This window comes from Rhinolophus sinicus, linkage group LG07, assembly GCF_036562045.2.
Source record: "Rhinolophus sinicus isolate RSC01 linkage group LG07, ASM3656204v1, whole genome shotgun sequence".
In the NCBI taxonomy this organism is placed as follows: domain Eukaryota; kingdom Metazoa; phylum Chordata; class Mammalia; order Chiroptera; family Rhinolophidae; genus Rhinolophus; species Rhinolophus sinicus.
Genome location: NC_133757.1, coordinates 30,013,576 through 30,033,055, shown reverse-complemented (window position 1 = coordinate 30,033,055; position 19,480 = coordinate 30,013,576). Strand labels below are relative to the sequence as shown.

The window sequence follows — 19,480 nt, the reverse complement described above, 5'->3', positions numbered from 1 at the left end:
CTATTACCGAGGTGCCATTCATTAACCTCATTTTACAAATTGGTTACTTTTATTAATTACCATGTATAAATCAAATTCATAGTTCATCAAATTTGGCATTTGTTCCCACTCTTGTTTAAGATGTTCTGATAGAACAAAACATACAAATAAGCAAACTTGGCACCATGAGTTAATAAAATTCCTACTTTAAGTATCCTAATATTTATGGCAAGGAATGATTTACTTTTTCAAACGTATAGTTTATTTTGATTTTATTTTCCTATTTGATATTATTTATTGTTTTAACTTACCAAGATTATGCAAATTGTGCTGTTTACTAAGACTGTTTTATAGAAAATATTGCATCTCACTGTCTTATTTATCTCTTTCTCCGATTTTCTCTGTCCTCTGTGGGAATCTACTATAGTAACTATCACCCATTAAGGTAGTTACTATCACCCTTTGTGGCTAATATTATAAATCTACTAGAGATTAGAACTGATAGTTGTTAAATGGCTTTGTTGATTGACTCAATTACTTGTAATTTTTATTGTTTGAAAATTCCAAAATGAACTAAGCAATGCTCTTTGGGACCTTCTTTTATTAAGAAGGGGTAGAGGAAGGGAGAGGCAAATAAAATATTGAATCTTTCCTAAGATTGCTAGGACATCAAAGGTTTCCCTAAAATACACACTTAGTTTTTCTGCTTATGTTAATTTCCTCTGGTTAGGTGAGTTGCTCCTAAAGCTATTAAATGTCATTCAGTGTATATCTACAAAAGTAGAGAAGATAATGTCAGCTACAAAGGGTTGTTGGGAAAACAGGTTGATATGTGTAACACACCCACTATCACATGATAAACCCTTGATGGGTGATAGTTATTATAGTAAGAGACTCTGAGATTTAGTTATTGGAGAGTACAGATTTCAGGGTCGTTCAAACTAGAGTTTGAATTCCCACTTACCAGCTCTGTAGACTTGGGCATGGTACTTCAATTTCCTGATGGTTAAAATAGGATAACAATACATATGGCACAGAATGTTGTATGAAAGCACTTAACAGAGTACTAAATATATAACAAGTACTGAATACGTGACTTGTTGCAGTAGGTTATTATCACAGGAATAATCGTTTATTGACACCCATTGTGTTGTAGGTTATGTACAAGACCCTAGATGATATTGTCTAATTCTGAAACGTCAGATTGATAAATAAAATCTATTAGAAGACTACTTTATTTCCGTTAGGCAATATGTTTAACTTCTATAGGCTGAATCATGTAGGCTAATCCTAACACAGAAATATTAACTCAGACTTTACTGAGCCTAAATGTAGCCAAAAAGCAAGCAAAAACAACTTAACAAAAAACAACAACAAATTCTATGAGCAGCGAAAGATGTCACACATGAAAAACTGCATATACGTGGTATTTGCCTCATGGAAGTATTACTCAAGTTCTCATTTAGTGTCCATCACATCTCTGTTGCTTGTTAGCTGAATGACTTTAGGTGAGTCTCAGACAGTTCTAGTTCCCTCATCTGTGAAATAAAGGATTTAAAGAACTAATTTCTAAATATCTCTTAATTCCAGAAACTTTTTAATTCTATGTGTATAGTATTTGAAATTTATTCTTTCTGGATTCTTTTTTTATACTAATCTCTTTTGAAAAACAAAGACATAATACATTTACTTTAAAATACAGGATCTATGCACAAGATTCACCGGATGTCAAACTCTGTGATGAATAAGGAATTTCTAGTCCAGCCTGAAGGACCAGTATGAGAACAATTATAATTTCAGTAGAATAATTTAAGTAAATTATAAGCATAAATAAGAGTGATTGATTTTTGTGGAAATGATGACCACCAGAAAATATTTTGCAGAGAAGTTATGATAGAATAGCTTATGCTGCATTTACAAAGTAGCCCCAAGTTTCAGTGTTTGAAAATGATAAAGGTTTATTTATTGCTAATGGTATAATCTAATGTCAGAGTGACTCTGCTCCACATAGTCACTCAGCAAGCCGATGAATGCTCTAACATCTCAACTTGTGACCTCCATAGTTGTCACAATGCATTCCTTAAATGCATTAGTACTTCCTGGTCCACAAAAGTCATTTCTACTGTGGCCTATTAGAATTAATCATATGGCTCCACCTATTTGTAAGAGAGAGGGTAACGTGGTACAATGAATATTTGGTGAGGGTAAATGTTTTTGCTACATAGCATATGAACTGATTCTAAAAAGGTAAATGGAAATCAAACTGGTAAGTGAGGAAAGTGGAGATGAAAAAGAAACTGTGTACTGTCAAAGCAAAGAAATTATGTTTGAAGAAGTGAATGTTAAGGAAGAAGTTTACTATATTCTATTAAGCATCTGGAAGTAGGAACATAGTGTAAGCTGGAAAGAGCTGAGAATAAGCCTTGAGGTAGCTCTATAGCAGCGCTATAGCTGAATATTCCACTGGTAATGTAATGTAAATTTATTTATAATTATAAAATACAGATTAATTATACCTTATGAATTTTATAGTTATTTTGTGGAAAATGTATTAATGAGTAATAGAGTCTATGCTACAGGAAGACTGCTCTATTAGCTGCACCTAAGCATCCCTCAGTGCTTCGCTTTTAAATCCTGGTCCACTGTAAGTGCAATAGTGCTTAGAAACAGTGAATTTGAAAGGGTTTATCTCTTTACCTGAACTTTTAAAATTGCATCAAAACACAAGAAAACTTTCAGTGAATCAACCTGTGATACTAACATGCATGTAAGTATCACATGCATGTTAACTACTGAAAATATTTGTGGCAGGCAGAAAAAGAGTGTCGTCTAAATACAAAGTTAAAATAGCATTTGACATGAATGGAGCATGTACTTGGTAGAAAATGCTGTGCTGTTTTATACACATTATCTCAGTTAAACCTCACAATACTTGTGAGGAAGTACTATTATTACCCCCATTTCCAAACGTTGTTAATTTGTAAGCAGTTAGATAATATAACTACTTTCATTTTATACCAAAAACAATTTGGTCCCAGAAAAGGTAAGTCAGTGTTATATACATGTTTTATCTATCTACTTACCATATATCTATCATCAATTAAAGTGTCTATTATAAATGTTGATAATTTCTGCAATACAATAATTTCAATATAGCTAGTTGGAATTATGTTGCAATGTTAACATTTCTGTTTTTAGGGTTTGGACAGAGGATCTCAAGGCCAAATTTCCACTTTCAGTAGTGTTATTTCAACTGTTGGCCAGAAGAAAGAAGCTGCTGAAAACAGAAGTTCACCTACACATCTTGTTTTCCCTAACATCAAGAATGGTAAAAAAAAAAAAAAAAAATTTTAAAGTGCACATAGTCTGTATATCTTGGCTGAAAGTATACTTTAAATCTATTTTAAAAATAGATTTTAATTATCCAGCATTGTTCTGGTAGGTCTAGTTAATTAATATAATGAGAAAAAGAAATAAGCTGTATAAATATTTACGGAAAAGAGCAAAATTATTATTTTTAAGTGAATGTTACCTAGAGTAAGAGAATGAAATACAAAGCTTATGAATAATAAAGTTTGGTTAGGGAGCCAGACCCAATCCAAATATATAAAAATTCAATAGATTTCCTTTATTGGATCAATAATCAATTAAAAGATTTGATGGAAAACATATTAAATACTTAGAAATAAACCTAAAAGAAAATGAGCAAAACCTGTATGAAAAAAACTAAAACTTTATCAAAAGATTAAAAGGTGGTTTCACTGAAAAAACAGCATAAATATTATAGAGATGTCAGGTACACCCAACTTAATAAATTTTTCAACAGCTTTTTTGGTAGAAATGTAAGAAAATGATGCTCTGTTTGGTCAATAAGAGTAAATGTCTGAGAGGATGCAAGAAAACAATTGAGGGAGCTCGTTCCTCCGTGGCACCATATATTATAAAGCTGTACTAATGATAGCACTGCCACCAATGTAGCCAAATACATGGAGCTAGAGCAGTCAAAAATACTATATACAAAGGGTTTTAAGTTATTCAAAAATGGAATTAGGCCAACTGGCTAACCTGTTGAAAATAATAATGTTAGAGTTTTGTAAAACTACAAAAGTACTGGAAGAAAATGCAGGAGATAGTATTTATAATAAAATTCTTGGAGTGACAACAATACCAAAAGCTATAAAACAAAAAATCAGTAAGTTTGAATACGTAAGAAAATTGAAAACTATTATAGGAATTTTAAAAAGTCATAAAGTACAAACAACTCAGTTGGTGAAAAACATTCTTGACTCATAAAGATCATTAAGAAATCCGTAAAATGAATGTTCCAATAGGAAAAAAGGCAAAGGGTATGAACAGATGAATCAAAAGAGGAAATAATGGGGGCGGTTGGTTAGCTCAGTTGGTTAGAGCGCGGTGCTCTTTGCTCTTACCAACAGGGTTGCCGGTTCGATCCCCACATGGGCCACTGTGAGCTGCACCCTCCACAAGTAGATTGAAACAACTACTTTACTTGGAGCTCATGGGTCCTGGAAAAACACACTTAAATAAATAAAAGTTAAAAAAAAAAAAAAAAAAAAAGTAAATGACGAGAGCCAAAGCTTACAACTAACATTTGTTCAACACTATATGCCTGAACATTTCACATCACTGTTACATATCACCTTCAGAGTAATACTGTTAAATAAATACTATCAGTATCTTCTATTAAAAAAAAAAGAAAGAAATACGAACAATTAATACACATGTGAAAGGATCCTTAACCTCACTAGTATTTAAAGAAATACAAATTAAAACAAGGAGTTAAGGGCCGGCCTGGTGGCTCAGGCAGTTGGAGCGCCGTGCTTCTAACTCCGAAGGCTGCCGGTTCGATTCCCACGTGGGCCCTTGGGCTCTCAATCACAAGGTTGCCAGTTCACCTCCTCGACTCCCGCAAGGGATGGTGGGCTGTGCCCCCTGCAACTAACAACAGCAACTGGACCTGGAGCTGAGCTGCGCCCTCCACAACTAGGATTGAAAGGACAACAACTTGACTTGAAAAAAAGTTCTGGAAGTACATACTGTTCCCCAATAAAAATGAAAAAAAAGTCCTCTTCCCCTTCCCCAATAAAATCTTTTTTAAAAAGTTTAAAAAATTAAAAAGAAATAAAACAAGGAGTTAACATTTACCAACTCAGCTGCAGCGAATGAAAGAATTTATATCTGTATAGTTATCTAAAGGGCATAAAAATTGGCACTTTTATGAGTAGAGGGCTTGGAAATTGATACAACCTTTTTGGAGGGCAAATTACACATACACACAAATTTTTAAATGTTCATATATTCACTGACCTAGTAATTCCATTTCTAGGAATTTATTCTAAAGAAGGTCAAAGATATATGAAAAGAGTGTACATTGTCTGCAATAGTAGTATTTAAAGAGATCTAAATAAATGATTAACTAAATTATGGTAATACATATTGTAAATACTATGCCTCTATTAAGAAAAATGTGGTATATCTATAAAGTGTATAGGAGAAATGCCCTCAATACATTGTAAAATGAAAAATGCAAGTTACACACTAAGTAGAATGTGACTCCAAGTTTATAAATGTAGGCAAACCTTTTTCACTTCCTTGAGCATATAAAGAGATACGGAAGGATACCTACCAATCTGTTAATGGTTTCCTCAGGAAAGTAGGATTGGGTATATATCATTAATATATTCTATTTCTATATACTACTCTGTATTGTTTTATCACAGGAAATATACATTACTTGCATAATTTTAAGTGCCCCTTGCTTTATAACAAGACATAACAAATTTGCAAAGGTTTAAATGTCCTTCACACCTGAACAGAACAAAACAAACCAGAAATATTTAAGAACAGAGTTTCTGGTGTCCATAAACTGCATGTGGCATAAATTGTTTCTGCACATATTTTCTGTTGACACTCCAAGTTAGTGCTAGACCTATTCTGCACTCTTACAGGTTGCTTTTTACATCTCATTTATCAACCTTTGCCTTTGAAAACTTCTTTCCTCCTTTACTTACACACACATACATGCACACTTGTTCCATCACCTCAGTCTTACCCCAAGGAGGCACCAGTGCTCGTATGTCACAATCCCCCAACCCACAACACAACAAAACAACCTATAATTGTGATACGATTATAGAAATAAAGAAAATGAGTCTGAGATAGAAATTATTTTCCCATTTTAAGGGTAAGGAAACGTAAGCCACAGAGAGTTTTAAGCGACTTGCCCTGCATGAATTTACATAGTTAATGATTGACTGAGATGGGAAAAGGAAAAGAGAATCAAAGGTAGTTTTGAATAATACCTTAATTAAAAGGAGAGTTGGTGAAAGAAAAGGAAGTGAATCCTGAAGGCGATAAAAAGAACCAGGTTGTTCTATGACTTGGAAATCAAGGGAAAAGAAAATTTGAAGAGAATTTGGTCAACAGTGTCACTGGTAAGAGAGGACGAAATGAGTAAGCACTGAGACAGAGACAAGGATTTGTTGGTTAATGTGTTCATTGGTGACTTTTAAGAGAACAGTTTAGTAGAATGGTCTGTGGAGAATTCAAATTGTAAGAAGTTAAGGGGTGGGTTAGTGGTGAGGATGTAGGGCAATGTAGACTGCCTTTAGAGTAGCTTGGGCTGAAAGAGAAAAGAACAATGGAATCTCGGGTGTAGTATGGTCGAGGGAAAAGATCTAATACAGGGAGAGACTAAAGTTGCAGTAGGAACATAGAATAAAATGAACAGATAAAATAAAGAAGTGGTGTGAGGATGGGATCAAAGAAGAATATACCCATAGGGGCTGAGATACTGGTTCCAGCAAAGAGAAAAGGGCACTTTTTATTCAGACTATGCAACAGACGAAAGAGGAAATGGAGGTAGGAAACTCACTTCTCGCCTTGAATTCAGTAGTCTCCTTGGTGGATTTTATGAGTTTTCTAGGGCCGCCATAACGAAGTAACACAAATTGGTGGAGTGAAGTAACAGAAATGTATTCTCTCCTGCTTCTGGAGGCTAGAATTCTGAAACCCATGTGTTGGCAGGATTGGTTCCTTTTCAAGATTCTGAGGGAGAATCTGTTCCGTGCCCTAATCCAGTATGACCCCATATTATGTCTACAAAGACACTATTTGTAAATAAGGCCACATTCACAGATTGTATGGTTTAGGACTTCAACATATCCTTTTAGCAGACACAGTTCAACTCACAACAGAGGGTTGGGAACCTTAGGAACATTGAAATGTCTGCTATGGATAATGGTAGGGAGTCAGAGAAGGGGTGGGTAGCCATAGCCTTCATTTGGACTGTCCAGATTTCTTAGCCTCTGATCCAACACTGATAATATAATCTATTCTGTCTATACTAATATCTTCATCTCTGAACCCAGCTTGCCAACCTGTATGCCCACAACTGCCTGCCTCCTGAGTCGATGTATTGACTCTGAATATGACCCACTTATGTGAGCGCCCACATGTCTCCTTCCATTTCATCTGTGCCAGTTTGTGGAGTCTGGACTCAACCCCAACCTGAAACTGGAATATTTAAATATACCACTCTAGAAGACTAGACCTCTTAGCAGACATCCTTTCTTATTGGAACTTTTAGTGCTGACTTCTAGCTGTTCTGTCTGGATGCTACATCAATTCAGGTGTGACATGGAGTTCATATGTCAGGGTTGCTGCAGAAAGAATTATTGAATTGGAAGTTAGATTAAATCTTCAAAATGTAAGCATGTTTATAATTCCTTGATCTTTTAGGAAGCCTCTCTTACTTGCCAGTAAGATTGTTTCCTCAATGAGGCATCATTCCTGGCAGTTAGTACAGTTTTCCTTTCTCTTCTCTGGTAGCAGGACCTGTGCTGGGTATTCTCTTAACAGCTTGTCTCCCCGTCTGATCTTCAAGTGGTATTAGAGAAGCTGCAAAAGCCTAGCGTGGGCTTACCTAACAGCTGAGGGATGCCTTTCCTCCCTGTAGATCACGTGACTCAGTAGGCCTGTCAAGTTGGCTGTCCTTTTCAAGATCAGCAAAGTGTAGGAGTTTTACCTACTACAACAGCTGCTAGGGATGATGCAGCTTCAGAGAAACAATATACATGGTAAGTAATGGCAGAGGGGGCTAGCACTACATTCTCTCTTACTGTTTTGTATCCTCCATTCTAAAGTGATTATGCCCCTTTCAGACTTACTTAAAACCTCTTTAAACAGCACAGAACAACTTTAAAAGAAATGAAACAATTTCTCCCCAAACCTTTAAAAATATCTTTGCACTCTTGGTAATTCAGAAAAGGGTAGACGTGAGCTCTGACATGGACCTCAGGGGCCCTCCTCCTCTCCCAGCTCAGTCCGTCTCATGAGTTTGTTCTAGAAGGGACCTGCTGTGACATAATACACCCTCGGGAGGAATGCATCCTATGGTCTTTGCCACTCTGAAATAGCCGAGGGAAGAACAGAATGGTCTTTAGCTCAAATCGTGACTGGATCAGTGTGTGGGGGTCCTGTGATCTATTCTCAGGTGAGTACCACAGAGTTCTCACAGTTTCTCCAAGAGCAACTTGAGAGGCAGACAGCGAAACAAGCTGTTGGGAAAAACCCAGCACAGGACTTGCCCTCCAAGGAGAGAAAAGCACTTTCAGTAGCCACGTTAGGAATCCTACCCTAGAAGAACTATCTCCAAGGCCTCAAATGACCCCATCTCCAGGTTTCTTTGGAGAACAAATTGGTTTTTGGACTAAATCTCCAAGATCCTTCTCTAGGTCAGAGTGAGTACCTTGTACTTGGCTTTTCTTAACTACTATGCCTATGGGAGAGGTGTATCCATTAAGAACTTAGAATACCTTGCTGCACGCATTTGTTTACTTATCTGTCTCTTTACTGGTCTGTAAGCTCCTTAAGCTTTTATTTTGGAGAAGGAAAGGGCCATCCTTTTTTTTGAATAGGTAATACATTTATATGTTTCAAAAATCAAAACTGTAAAAATTAAGTGTTTTAGATATCTCACTTTTACCCTTTTCCCTGCTGTCTTTTGTGTTCTTTCCTTTGTTTATGCAAATGAAAACAAATATAAATGATTTTTATTTTTTACCTGATTTTCTACCTTTTTTTAAAGAAAACATAAAAGCTGTCCATCACCTATGTTTTTAGTTAATGTATCCTGGATATCTTTCTATATTGGTACATAAGAAGCTTCCTTATTCTTTTTTACAACCATATTCCATTATATTGGACATGCTATAACTTATTTAATAAGATCCTATTAAAAGGAATTCCTTCTTTTACTATTGTATACAATGCCACAGTGAATGACTCTGTACGTATGTCGTTTTGTTCATATGTAGGTGTATCTATAGGACAGTCTTAGAAGTGGGATTGTTGGGTCCAGGAGTAAACGCATTTACAATCTCCTTGACTTTTGAATTCATCTGTGTCATCTCCAGGATCCATTGCTCCTGGTACATGGAGTCTTTATTCAGTAAATGATTTACTGAATTAGGAAATATATGGAGGCACTTTTTCTGGGTTTTTGGCCAGTTTGCCCTGTTGAGATGTCAAACCCATCTCAAGGCTATAATAAATTCTCTAAGATATGCCCAATATAAAGTATCTATTCCATTAGAGATAACCTTCTATGAAAAGGACTTTGGAATATTTTTATAACTAGACCCACACAAGAACATTTCACCTATGCTTTTGTTGTGGTTTTATAAACACACACATTATTTAGCTTAGTGAAAAAATGCGTCTCCACATACCAGTGAATGTACCGCTTTATTTGGCTCCCACGGCTAACGTCCTGTGAGTCAGAGTTTTTCTCCCCCTTCATCCTTTCTCTCTCCCACCCCAATGCTTTCTTTCCAATGTTCAGAAAAGCCATCCTGTAGACAGTGATGTGGACACCACCTGTTATGACTAATCCACTCTGGTCTGTCCCCGTTTCAGCCACCGGCTACTACTAAATACGGAGTCAAAAGCAGTGCCACAGAACTGAACTGATAGAGGGATCTTTCAAATTGTAGCTCCTTTATTACCTGTTTGGTACTCACAGGTTGTAAATTAGGATATTAAATAAGAATCTGAGTCTTTGAGTTAACTACTAGCAGTAATTGTCACTCTGACCTTGGACGTTAAACTTAGGCCTCAGGAGCCTTCGTTTACTCATTTATAGAACGAGGAACTGGGGCATTTTGAGTTGTAAGTATCTTCTACACCTCCGTTTTAGGATTTAAAGAGTTACTTTTTCAACATGTTTATTTTGTTTGATCCTTGTTGAGTTTTGTTTGGCAGTGTAAATTTAGGGTTCAGTTTTGCTGCTTGTTTTTATACGTGGTAGGTTTCCCATTATTCGATAGTGAAAATAAGAGGTTTTGTAACTTGCCAAGGTGGGTTTGAATCCTGGCTCTGTAACTTACCAGCTGTATGAGCCCGGAAAAGTTATTTAATCTCCCTGTACTTGTTTTCCCATCTGTAAAATAGGATAATAGATAAGCTACCTCATAAGGTTGTGAGGATAAATGAAAAACGGCATTTAAAAGTATTCAGTTTCATGCCTTATGAAATTCAGTAAAAGTGAGTGATAATATGTACTGCTGAGCAGCTAAATTGTGGGGGAAGGATTGAAATGGGGCAGGATTTTCCATTACGCTTAACCCATGAGTAACTATACAAATTTTTAAAAATTTGAGGTGAAGCATGCCACACATATAGAAGAATGAAATCAATACTTGTATATGGCTTTAATAATAATAAAATGAATGCTCATTAACTTAGCACTCAAATTAAGAAAAAGAGCATTAACCGCCTCTTAAAAGCTCCAGTGAGCCCACCCCAAGCTCATCACCCTTCCTTTCTGTCCAGAGGTAACTACTATTCCCTTGATTTTTAAAAAATAGTTTTGTTACCAACTCAGACATAGACAACAGTATGGTGGTTACCAGAGGGGGAAGGGAGGCGGGGGGATGATGAACAGGGTAAAGGGGTCAAATGTATGGTGACGGAAGGAAACTAGACTTTGCGCTGTAAGCACACAATGCACTACACAGATGATGTATTATAGAATTGTACCCTTGATACTTATATAATGTTATTAACCAGTGTCACCGCCAAATAACTTAATAAAAAATAGTTTTATTTCCTTTGTACATGTACGTGAACAAGTACTGCTTAGTTTTGAAAAACTGAATAGCAAGCACAAAACTGGATGAGTAAGGCACAAATATTGCCACTATTAGGTGAAGTTTCCCAAGAGACGATAATATGAACAGAGTGTCTGAATTAAATCTGGCTCCAGCTTTCCCAAGAATATATAGGCCATTCTGGGGAAGTCATTGGACAAGGGCCTGAGTGAGTCCTGGAAATCAAAGGACAGCCATTGGGATATCTGACAGAGCTGTGATTTGGACTGTGGATTAGATGTCCGGCAGAAATATGGACTCTCCAGCTGTCAGGAGTACCCCAGGTCAAGGCAGTGAAGTGAGTGTCCTCAGCTGATTCAGGTAGCAGAGCAAGAAGTGGAGAGCAGGGATTCATCACTCACTGGCTGGACAAGCAGAAGTACAGATAACACTCTGGGCTCGGCTCACCTGTTCAGTCTGGCTTCAGTTAAAGAAGAAGAGTACAAAGGCAGTCAGGATCATGGTGAGGACAGGCATCAAAATCACTCCTAGGCTACTCTGTCCTAGTCTGTGCACAGCACAGCTCTCATCTTAGGCCGGTGTGATCCTGGCCCCTTGTATGAGATCTCTGTCTGTCTCTCCTTTTGTCTCTGTCTTCCCGGAAGCTTGTAGAACCAACCATGGCTTTACGTTGGGGTTTTGAAATTGCACAATGCTATGCCTTGGTGCTATGGTGCATCCCTTGGTGCAGCCCTTGTGCTATGTATTTGGTAGGCTCTTTCCATCTAGCAGTACGTGTCCATGAATTCCAAGAAATTTTCTAGAAATTTTGTATTGATGATGTCTTCCCATCTGCTTTTTCTGTGCTTTCTTTCTGAGTCTCCTATTATTCAAAAGCCAGGCTTTCTGAACTAATTTTCTTTTTTTTCACTCCTGCTTTCCATTTCTTTATCCTTTTGCTCTATGTTTTAGAGAATTTCCTCAGAACCCTTCTATTGAGTATTGTATTTCTACTAACGTGCTTTTAATTAATAAGAATTTTTGCCTCTAAGTATTCCTTTTTGAGAGCACCCTCTTATTGCCTAGTTGTATCATCTTTTATCTCTGAGTAAATTAATGATACATTTTTGGTTGGTTTGTTTTTTTCTCCTTGCATGATTTCTCATTCTTCCAAGTTGCTTTTGTCTATTTGTTTTGGTTTCTACCTTCCATATTGAAATCATCTGAAGGCTTGTTCACTCACATGCTGGCTGTAAGCTTGGACTTTAGGTGGGTTTTAGCTAGAACCCCTGCACCTGGTCTTTTCATTGGCTCCTCACATCATGGTGACTGAATTCCAAGAGCGAGCATCCCAAAAGAGACAGCCAAACAAATTGTATTGCCTTTTGTAACCTAGTCATACAGCATCACTCTGCCACATTCTTTTTTATTAGCAGGGAGCCACTGTATCTGGCCTATATTCAAAGGGAGAAGAATTACACTCCATCTTTTGATAAGAGGAGCATCAAAGAATTTAGGGACATATTTTAAAAGCACCACATCATGTGAATGTAGAATGTATATTCAGGAAGAGAAGCCAGGTCTTTGACTGTTATTTCACAACTTTTTCTCATACCCTGTTGTAGGGCAGGAATTTGTGACTAAAATCAGGTGTAGACATGATATATGCATGTTAACTTTCCATACTTCTGCAGTCTCCATTGTAGGTCGTTATATAGTTCTCTCTAATAGAGGATCTTTTAACTTTTTTGATGGGTTTATAAGTCCTGTCCATTTTGTTCTTAAGTAGTTGTAGAGATGGAAGTTAGAAATTATTAAGTCAGTGGTTTTCAAAGCTATTTCTGTATTTTTTATTTTCATAGCAAAACACTTTCTGAAAAACAAAATTTTTCCTTGAGCATCATTACATTAAGCAGAGAAAAGCTTAGCTGCTCTGAGGAAACACATCCACGTAGCACCATTTCCCTCAGGTGGCCCTTGAAGTTCTTCTCTGGAATCTTGGAAACCACTGACTTCTGCCAGTCTCTTTCATTTGATGATGTCAGCACTGAGGCCTAAGGCATCTCAATGACATGCCTGAGGTTACGGAAGTTAGTAACCTATCCAGCAGCAGGACCTAGTCGTCCTTTACTTCCACGGTGGTGATTTCCCAGTATTTATTACTTATTTAATTACAAATTATTTGAGACAAAATTTACAGTATAGCATTTTGCAACAGTGTGTCACTGGCAACAAACCTTTGTATCAGCATTTCCTCTCCAGCAATAGAGGGGTAAGAAATACAAGTCTCTATGTGGGTTGGGTGTTCCTCATACTGAACACCCAACCCACATAGAGACTCATGTTTACCTCTGATGCTGCTGTTGCCATCTTGGATGGCTGACCAGGAATAGTCTTCAATCTCCTAATCCTGTGGCCAGTTTAAAATGCCAGTCTTCCTTTTGGTTGCTACTGTTGTGGAAAGCTACATATTACTGTTTTCAACCAGAGTCAGCCTATTGGCTTCTTGAAAACACTGAGCTGGCAATGTTTGCCTGATAATCTCACACCCTTATATACATAGTTGTATTATGATCTTTACATTTTTAAAAATATGCTGCCAGCCCCCAACGCTCTTACTCTTCTTACACTGGCTTCAAATGTTTTACTTAATGTTTCTAAGCAACCAACTAAAATTGGCAACACTATATTAAAAGAAAAGGAAAATGATTGCTGCTTATCATTTTAGCACAGAGCGTTCCCAAGTATTGGCTGAATGAAACCTAAATGACAGATTTTCACTGAGAAATATATTTTGGCTTTTTTCAGTGTATTACAATATTCTATATTGCAGAAAAAGCTGCATATGATAGAACAAAGGTTTGCCTGTTCTATTTATAATATCAGTTTGAGATTTAATTAATCTCTCATCACCAGTTATTGATTTTTCTCTTTTGAATTGGATTTTAATAACCATCTGTGAGAACATGCTGAAAGCCTGTCTCTGGAAACAATGCTTTGATATTCAGGAACATGAGAGCAGCTGTGAGCTGTTATTCTTCCTTTCTTAATAGCTAATGTCACATCCTGTAGTTTGGCTTTCATTCACTAATGTGAGCAAAGGATTCTGCCTCTGACTCAAGTTCCATTAACATAGTACGTTAACATTTTGCATTACTCTTCCTTCCAAGTTACCTTCTGAACTAAAAATAAATCCCATCTGGGCCTCTGGTTCCAACATCATCCTGTTATACTCTTAGCCTTGGCATTACTATTTCTCTTATATAAGAATTTCGCCACTCTCAGGCTTTGCCAAAATCCAGCTCTCTTCCTAATTAAATTTCACTCTTCTACCTCAGCATGGTATTAATAAAAATGAGTGGGTATAAAAATGTGTATATATGTCTGTAAGTGAGTAAGTTAATTTATATTTGAATAAGTCTGTTTGTCTCTAATAGTGGGTGTTTATGGCCAGATGGGGAAAGGTGTGTAGGAAGGGATAGGAAAAGGTAAGCCTGGTGAAGAGGAAGAGAAACTGTACAGCAGCCTCAAAAGGTAATTGTAAAAAGACTGGTGTTGGAGAGAGGAGACTGTTTATCATCTATTTCCACCCCATTAATAAGGATTTCCAAACATAATTCATAAGAAATCATTTGTTGAGATGTCTAATTTTACTTGCTAATAAATCTCTGTCCAATTTGTGCTTAAAGTACAAAGTACTAGAAATTGGGTATTTCCATTATTTAATAAAGGGTATAAAAACCTTTACAGAACTGAATTAAAGAAACTTAAAAATCTATTTTACACTGTCAGCATTATTGCTGTCTCTTAAAACTGATGAATGTTTCTCAATGTGATCCTCAGACTAGCAGCGTCAGCAGCATCTGAGAACATGTCACAAATGCAAATTCTGGGGCCCCACCCCAGATCTACTGAAATACAAACTTTGGGGAGGGCCTAATAATCTGTGTTTTTACAAGCTCTCCCATGGATTCTGATATTCAGTAAAGTTTGAAAACCATTGCTGTTGAGTATAAGAAATTGTCATCTCTGTACTGTCTTCTACTATTAGAATTCACTTTAAAATATAATGAAATGTATCTGAGTCTATTGAAGTCAGTAATAGACCCAAGGATAGATGCTTGATTGGTAGAGTGTATAAAAAAGGAAAGAAGACCTTATAGCTGTGTTACTGCTGTGATGATTGATATGGCTGTTCACTTAGTTGAAAATATATCCTGATTACATTAGAGTAGAATCTAAGTCTGTATGTGTACATTTCATTGTAGAATTTGAAATTTAAAATAGTAATCTACTCTATTGGTTTGGAAGTATTAATACATGTGAAAACGTAATAAATAAAGTAAAATGCTCAGTGGATGGGCACAACAGCAGAATGGAGAAGACAGGAATTAATGAGTTGGAATATAGAACAGTGGAAATTACTCAGTCTGAACAACAGAGAGAAAAGAGACTGGAAAGAAACAACATGAAGAGATTTCCAGTCAGGATGGTAGAATAGATAAATGCTGGGCTTGCATCCTCTCCTGACCACATCAAAATTACAACTAAACTACAGAACAGCCATCATTGAGAATCACCTGAAGTATGGCTGAACTGAAGCCCTACAACTACAGACATACAGAAGAAGCCACCTCGAGACTGGTAGGAGGGGTGGAGACACAGAATGGGCTGGTCCCACATCTGTGTGTGACCATTAAAATTGGGAGGGATATCTCAACTGCAGAGGTCCTCCCTGAGGAGTGAGGGGTCCCAGCCCCACACCAGGCTCCCCAGCCCAGGGTTCCACTGCTAGGGAAAGTCCCCATAACTTCTGGCTGTGAAAACCAGTGGAGATTGTGGCTGAGTGAGATGAAGGGTAGCTGCACTCCCAGGCACCCCCCTTAAACGGCCCACACACAGACTTACTCACTGACGAACTCACTCTGGGCTCCTGCACTGGGGCAACAGGGACATACAGGGAGGAACTGAGTTGTCTGGCTTCAGGGAAATGGCTGGAGGGACAGCTTTCTTCTAGATGGAGGAGCTAGTGAAAGCCATTGTTTCTTTGTTAAGCCTTCCTCCCTCTCCTAGCATGTAGATGCAGGCTGCCACTATATCTGAGTCTCCATCAACCTAACTAACATCATTCATTCGCCTCACCCAACCCAACTTTGGGCACATCCAAGCTGCTTTCAGTGGCTTTTCCATACAAACAGCCTGTCTTGGCTCATTCTGCAGACGCTTAAAAATCTCTCAAAGGTTCACAAAACATGAACAAGTAGCATCTGGCTTTGGCGTGTCTTGTACCTCTGGCTGAGCAGCCTACAGCCTGTGGCTAAACTGGGCCTGTGGCGGGGTCCCTTCCAGGAGGGCCTGGGGCTGGCATGCCCAGTGACAAGCTTCGGACCAAGCTAGAGCATCATTCAGCTTCCTCCAAGGGCGACACACCCAAAGGGCAGACTGGACAGGTACCTGAGCCCTGCTAGAGTGAATCCTGCTCCATAGGGTCAGCCCCTGCACCACAGCTCCTCCACTGTAGTCACGGCCAGTTTTCACAACCAATCAGCCTGAGGGTCAGTTCACTCCCATTGATGTGCAAACAGCAACCAAGGCTCAACTACTACAGAAGGGCACAAACAACACACAAAGAACATACCTGGAGCACCCAGCTCAGGTAACCAAGGAAACTGCACCACTGGGCCCCACAGGACACCAACTACCTAAGACCACTCTACTAAGACAGGCAGACATAGCAGCCCTACTTAATATATAGAAATAAACACAGGGAGGCAGCCAAAATGGGGAGACAAAGAAACAGAACAAAGCGCCAGAAAAAGAACAAAACAAAATGGGGACAAGCAGTCTACCAGATGCAGAGTTCAAATCACTGGTTATAAGGATGCTCAGTGATCTCGGAGAATTTCAGCAAAGAGATAGGAAACATAAAAATAGAGATAGAGAACATAAAAAAGAACCTCTCAGAAGTAAAGGATATAACTGGACTGAAGAATATATTAGAGGGGATCAGTAGGAGATTAACTGAAGCAGGGGGTCAAATCAGCAATTTAGAAGATAAGGTAGCAGAAAACACCCAATCAGAAGAGCAAAAAGAAAAAAAAATGAGGGTAGTTTAAGGGGCCTCTGGGACTACATCAAGTGTACCAAAATTCGTATCATAGGGGTACGAGAAGGAGAAAAGAGAGAGCAAGAATTGAAAATCTATTTGAAGAAATAATGACAGAAAGTTTTCCTAATCTGGTGAAGGAAATAGACATACAAGTCCAGGAAGCACAGAGAGTCCCAAACAAAATGAACCCAAGGAGGTCCACGCCAAGACACATCATAATTAAAAGAGCAAAGGTTAAAGGCAGAATCCTAAAAGCAGCAAGAGAAAGGCATCTAGTTACTTATAAGGGAGCTCCCATAAGATAGTTAGCTGGTTTCTCAGAGATTGGCAGGAAATATTCAAAGTGATGAAAAGCAAGGACCTACAACCAAGAATATTCTACCCAACAAGGCAATCATTTAAAATTGAAGGAGAGATAAATGGCTTCCCAGACAAGAAAAAGATACAGGAGTTCATCACCACCAAACCAGTATTATAAGGAATGTTAGAGGGGCTTTTTCAAGATGAAAAAAAGAAAAGATAAAAAATATGAATAATAAAATGGCAATTACTCCATATCTATCAACAATTACTTTCAATGTAAATGGATTAAATGCTCCAATCAAAAGACATAATGTGGCAGAATGGATAAGAAAACAAGATACTTACATATGCTGCCTACAAGAGACTCATTTCAGATTAAAAGACACAGACTGAAAGTAAAGGGATGAAAAAAGATATTTCATGAAAATGGAAATGGATTAAAGAAAAGAAAAAAAAAGAGAAGAAAAAAAAATTCGGAAGCAATACTTACACCAGACAAAATAGACTTTAAAACAAATGCTATAACAAGAGACAAAGAAGGACCCAGTGTTGCCACTTCTGTGTGGAATTTATCTAAAAAACACAAAGTGCTACTTCGAGGGGATGTGTGCATCTATATATTCATTGCAGCATTGTTTACAATGGCCAAGATGTGGAGGCAGCCTTGGTGTCTGTTGATGGATGAATGGATAAAGAGAAGGTGGTACATATATACAATGGAACATTGCTTGCCTATGGATGGGAATGGGTTCTTGCTATCTGTGATGGCATGGATGGACCTGGAGGGTATTGTGCTGAGTGGAGTATGTCAGAGAAAGACAGATGCAATGTGATTTCACTTATATGTGGAATCTAAAGAACAAAATAAACAAACAAAACAGAAACAAACTCATAGGTACAGATAACATTTTGATGATTGCCAGATAGGAGGGGGATTGCGAGGGGAGTGAAAAAGGGAAAGAAATTAAGTACAAATTAGTTGTTACACAGTAGTCATGGGGACGTAGGGTATAGCATAAGGAATATTGTCAATAATATTGTAATAACTGTGTATGGTGTCAGATGGATACTAGAGTTATTGGGGTGATAGATGGGAGAGAGGTTGGGGACACAGTGAAAAATGTGAAGGCATTAAGAAGTACAAATTAGTAGTTACAAAATAGTCATGGAGATGTAAAGTATAGTTATTACCATATTATTGCCAGTAGACCTACTCTAAAAGAATGCATTAAGAGTTTCTCTAAACAGAGAGGAAACAATAAAAGAAGGAACCTTGAAACATCCAGAAAGAAGAAAGAACAGGATAAGCAAAAAATAGGTAAATACAACAGATTTTTTTTTCCTTTTGTGTTTTTCTAAATTACGGTTGACAGTGGAAACAAACTTTGTAACACTCGTGTGTTCTAAATATAGGTAAAGAAAATACTGAATTATAAACAGAAGGGTAAAGGTGTAAAATGAGGTATGATTTCAACCAGTAAAATGATAGTAGATATGTGTATATAATGTAATATCTGGAGCAACCTTTCAGAAACATTGCAAATAAATTAAAATGGAATTCTAAAAACTGTTGAAGGAATTCACAGGAAGGCAGGAAGATTTAGAGAGAACAAATAGAAAACAAAAGTAAAATGACAGACTTAAGCCCTAATATATCAATGATTACATATAAATGGTCTAAACAGATAAGCAGGACAAATCCCCAAAACTGTAAGATCTCCATGGTGTTTGCTTCTGGGCAGGTGTAAGCAGAAGGAAGCATCCAGGCTGTTTGATGGACCTGAGAACAAGAGAGCTTCAAAATAAGCAACAGGTACCCACTGGAGAGCTCAGGAAGCCAGTCTGAGAACAAAGGCTGAAAATGGGAGGGGTTTTACCAAGAGCAGGTAAATGCAGAGGGCCTGTGTTAAGATCAGAAGGGAGAAGGTACCTCCTGTGAATTCTCAAAACTGACTAAGTAGGGTGCCCTTCCAAGGCC

General features: G+C 37.6%; 1 protein-coding gene across 1 annotated transcript in view; it reads left to right on the top strand.

Annotated features, from left to right (window-relative positions):
* HECTD2 (HECT domain E3 ubiquitin protein ligase 2) overlaps positions 1 to 19,480 on the top strand; it is a 70,544-nt gene that overhangs the window by 10,546 nt on the left and 40,518 nt on the right. The window contains exon 2 of the mRNA XM_019739189.2: positions 3,178 to 3,307. Within this exon, the coding sequence (XP_019594748.2) occupies positions 3,178 to 3,307 (130 nt within the window). The remainder of the gene's footprint in view (positions 1 to 3,177; positions 3,308 to 19,480) is intronic.